General features: G+C 56.0%; 2 protein-coding genes across 2 annotated transcripts in view; one reads left to right on the top strand and one right to left on the bottom strand.

The window, feature by feature from the left end:
* The window catches only part of oxct1a (3-oxoacid CoA transferase 1a), a 416,864-nt gene that overhangs the window by 247,364 nt on the left and 165,520 nt on the right, over positions 1-3,980 (top strand). The window lies entirely within an intron of this gene.
* Positions 1-3,980, bottom strand: part of LOC144495229 (complement component C7-like) — a 108,558-nt gene that overhangs the window by 60,137 nt on the left and 44,441 nt on the right. The window contains exons 10-11 of the mRNA XM_078215296.1: positions 2,417-2,572; positions 1,087-1,359 (exon numbers count right to left, since the gene is read on the bottom strand). Coding sequence (XP_078071422.1) covers positions 1,087-1,359; positions 2,417-2,572 — 429 coding nt within the window. The remainder of the gene's footprint in view (positions 1-1,086; positions 1,360-2,416; positions 2,573-3,980) is intronic.

Raw genomic sequence — 3,980 nt, 5'->3', positions numbered from 1 at the left:
GGGGGGCAGAGAGAGAGACAGAGGGGCAGAGAGAGAGAGACAGAGGGGCAGAGAGAGAGAGACAGAGGGGCAGAGAGAGAGAGGCAGAGGGGCAGAGTGAGAGAGACAGAGGGGCAGAGAGAGAGAGACAGAGGGGCAGAGAGAGAGAGACAGAGGGGCAGAGAGAGAGAGAGACAGAGGGGCAGAGAGAGAGAGACAGAGGGGCAGAGAGAGAGAGGCAGAGGGGCAGAGAGAGAGAGGCAGAGGGGCAGAGTGAGAGAGACAGAGGGGCAGAGAGAGAGACAGAGGGGCAGAGAGAGAGAGACAGAGGGGCAGAGAGAGAGAGAGACAGAGGGGCAGAGAGAGAGAGACAGAGGGGCAGAGAGAGAGAGACAGAGGGGCAGAGAGAGAGAGACAGAGGGGCAGAGAGAGAGAGAGACAGAGGGGCAGAGAGAGAGAGAGACAGAGGGGCAGAGAGGGGCAGAGAGAGAGAGGCAGAGGGGCAGAGTGAGAGAGACAGAGGGGCAGAGAGAGAAAGACAGAGGGGCAGAGAGAGAGAGACAGAAGGGCAGAGAGAGAGACAGAGGGGCAGAGAGAGAGACAGAGGGGCAGAGAGAGAGACAGAGGGGCAGAGAGAGAGACAGAGGGGCAGAGAGAGAGAGACAGAGGGGCAGAGAGAGACGCAGATGTGCGGGTTAGGTGGATTGGCCGTGCTAAATTGCCCCTTCGTGTCAGGGAGATTAGGTGGGTAAATGCATGGGGTTACGGGGATAGGGCCTGGGTGGGATTGTGGTCGGTGCAGACTCGATGGGCCGAATGGCCTCCTTCTGCACTGTAGCGATTCTATGACTCTACCTCCAACTGGGGGGGGCCGCAGGTTGGGGGGGGGGGGGGGGGGGGGGGGAACACCAGGGCGTAGGCCGGGGAAGGGGGTGAAGTTTGAGACATGCTCCTGCTGGCCTGCTCTCCCCGGGACGGGCCTGGGGCTCGAGTTTCTTGTCGATCCGCCCACTTGTTCTCGATGCCCGTCCTGTGGGCGAAGGTCGGAGGGCACTGAGAGGGGGCGGGCGAGGGAGCGAGGGGTCACGGCGATTCCCGGGTACTCACGGCAGTGGAACTGGCCAAGCCCGGCACCAGGCCCTGCCGCGGCCTCCAGTGATTGGTCGCTGCGGTCCTCTGCTGGTGGTCCAGGCTGGCACCGGGCGTGACCCCGCCTTCGCCCCGGGGCGTCCCTGGCTCCCTCGCCTCGCCCCCCGGGCAGGGCTGCCGGCCCCGCGACTCCCCCCGCGATGGGGCAGGGCTGCCGCTGGGCGACGTGAGGGGGGTGGCGTGGGGGCCGCAGCTGCCCGGGGGAGGGTCCGACACCGGCCTTTTCGGCTCCTGTGGGGAGAGAGGCGGACACAGGTCAGATTGGGGGAGGGGGGAGGGGAGACCCCCTCGACTGTACATCTCCCCCCCCCCCCGAAACCAAATCGCGCCCCCCATTCCAAACCAAACCGCCCCAATTCCAAACCAAACCCCCCAATTCCAAACCAAACCCCCCCAATTCCAAACCAAACCCCCCAATTCCAAACCATCCCCCCAATTCCAAACCAAATCCCCCCAATTCCAAACCAAACCCCCCCAATTCCAAACCAAACCCCCCCAATTCCAAACCAAACCCCAATTCCAAACCACCCCCCAATTCCAACCCAAATATCCCTAATCTCCCGAGACGTTCAGCCCAGATCCCATTTTCAAACCCCATCTCGAAGGATGGATCATCCCATTCTCCAATGGGGGTTTTCGGGGTGGGGTGGGGAGAACATTCTGTCACACCCATTATCCCATCCAAGACAATTTACACTCCCATCAGGTTTTGGCACAGCGGGTTAGCGCTGCTGCCTCACAGCGCCAGGGACCCGGGTTCGATTCCCGGCTCAGGTCACTGTCTGTGTGGATTCTGCACCACACTCCGGCGCCTGTTCGGGTACACTGAGGGAGAATTTAGCACGGCCAATGCACCCCTAACCAGGACATCTTTCGGACTGTGGGAGGAAACCGGAGCACCCGGAGGAAACCCACGCAGACACGGGGAGAACGTGCAGACTCCGCACAGACAGTGACCCCAAGCCGGGAATCGAACCCGGTTCCCTGGCGCTGTGAGGCAACAGTGCTAACCCGCTGTGCCACCGTGCCACCACACTGGCTCCCAGGCTGACCAATAAGAGAGTCATAAAGCACAGAAAAGACCCTTCGGCCCATCTAGCCTGTGCCAACAATAACTACCACTAACGTTGTGCTGATCCCATTCTCCCACGCGTATCCTATCTCCTTGATATCTCAAGTGCGTCATCGAGACAGTTGCCCTGAGAGAGGGTGCTGGGGAGGGGGCCCCTCACCACCTCTCCCCCCACACCCCCCCCAGCATTCCGGGTGGGGAAATTGGAGGAGTTACCTGGAGGTTGGGGGTGGGCTCCTTCCTGCCGTGGGTCCAGGACTCCTTGTGCGCGTGGAGCCAGGCGGCAGGCGCCTTCGGTGACGGGTAGGGGCTGTGGGGGGGTAAACTGGGGTGGGTGGGGTCTCCAGCTCGCTGGCCTCCTGAATGGTACACCTGTCCATCAAAGGAAACACGCCCGTTAGACCCGACCGGCTCACGTAGAAACATAGAAACCGGAAGCAAGAGGAGGCCATTCGGCCCCTCGAGCCTGCTCCCCCACTGATTCTGATCATGGCTGATCATCAAATTCAATATCCTGATCCCCTCCTTCCCCCCCATATCCCTCGATCCCTTTAGCCCCAAGAGCGATATCTAATTTCTTCTTGAAATCACACGACGTTTTGGCCTCAACTACTTTCTGTGGGAGTGAATTCCACACATTCACCACCCTCTGGGTGAAGAAATTTCTCCTCACCTCAGTTCTAAAAGGTTTACCCCTTATCCTCAAACTATGACCCCTAGTTCTGGATTCCCCCCACCATCGGGAACATCAAGGACCCCCCCCACGCGCCCCGGACATTCTCTCTTCCACCTTCTTCCGTCGGGAAAAGGACACAAAAGTCTGAAGTCACGCACCTACCGACTCAAGAACAGCTTCTTCCCTGCTGCTGTCAGACTTTTGAATGGACCGACCTCGCATTAAGTTGATCTTTCTCTACACCCTAGCTCTGACTGTAACACTACATTCTGCACCCTCTCCTTTCCTTCTCTATGAACGGTATGCTTTGTCTGTATAGAGCGCAAGAAACAATACTTTTCACTGTATCCCAATACATGTGACAATAATAAATCAAATCCTTCTCCCCTATGTACTCTATGAACGGTATGCTTTGTCTGGATAGGGCGCAAGAAACAATACTTTTCACTGTGTCCCAATACATGTGACAATAATAAATCAAATCAGATCATTCTTCCTGAATCTACCCTGTCTAACCCTGTTAGAATTTTATAAGTTTCTATGAGATCCCCTCTCACTCTTCTAAACTCCAGTGAATATAATCCTAACCCACTTAGTCTCTCCTCATATGACAGACCTGCCATCCCAGGAATCAGCCTGGTAAATCTTCGCTGCGCTCCCTCTATAGCAAGGACATCCTTCCTCAGATAAGGACATCAAAACTGTACACAATACTCCAGGTGTGGCCTCACCAACGCCCTGTACAATTGCAGCAAAACATCCCTATCCCGATACTCGAATCCTCTCGCTATGAAGGCCAACATACCATTTCCCTTCTTTACTGCCTGCTGTACCTGCACGCTTACTCTCAGCGACTGATACACGGGGACTCCAAGGTCTCGTTGAGTATCCGCCTCTCTCAATTTACACCCATTCAAATAATCATCTGTCTTCCTGTCATTGCTACCAAAGTGGATAACCTCACATTGATCAACACAATGCAACAGCATTCTACCACCCATCTACCCCACAATTCTATTATTATTTTTGGTTAATGAATGGACATTGTATTTATTTGAAGAGCATTCCAGTAGAAACTTATTTTATTCGATATATTACTTGTTT

This window comes from Mustelus asterias, chromosome 6 (genome assembly GCF_964213995.1).
Source record: "Mustelus asterias chromosome 6, sMusAst1.hap1.1, whole genome shotgun sequence".
Classification (NCBI taxonomy): Eukaryota; Metazoa; Chordata; class Chondrichthyes; order Carcharhiniformes; family Triakidae; genus Mustelus; species Mustelus asterias.
Note: the sequence above shows the minus strand (reverse complement) of the source record. Positions and strands in the feature narration are given on the sequence as shown.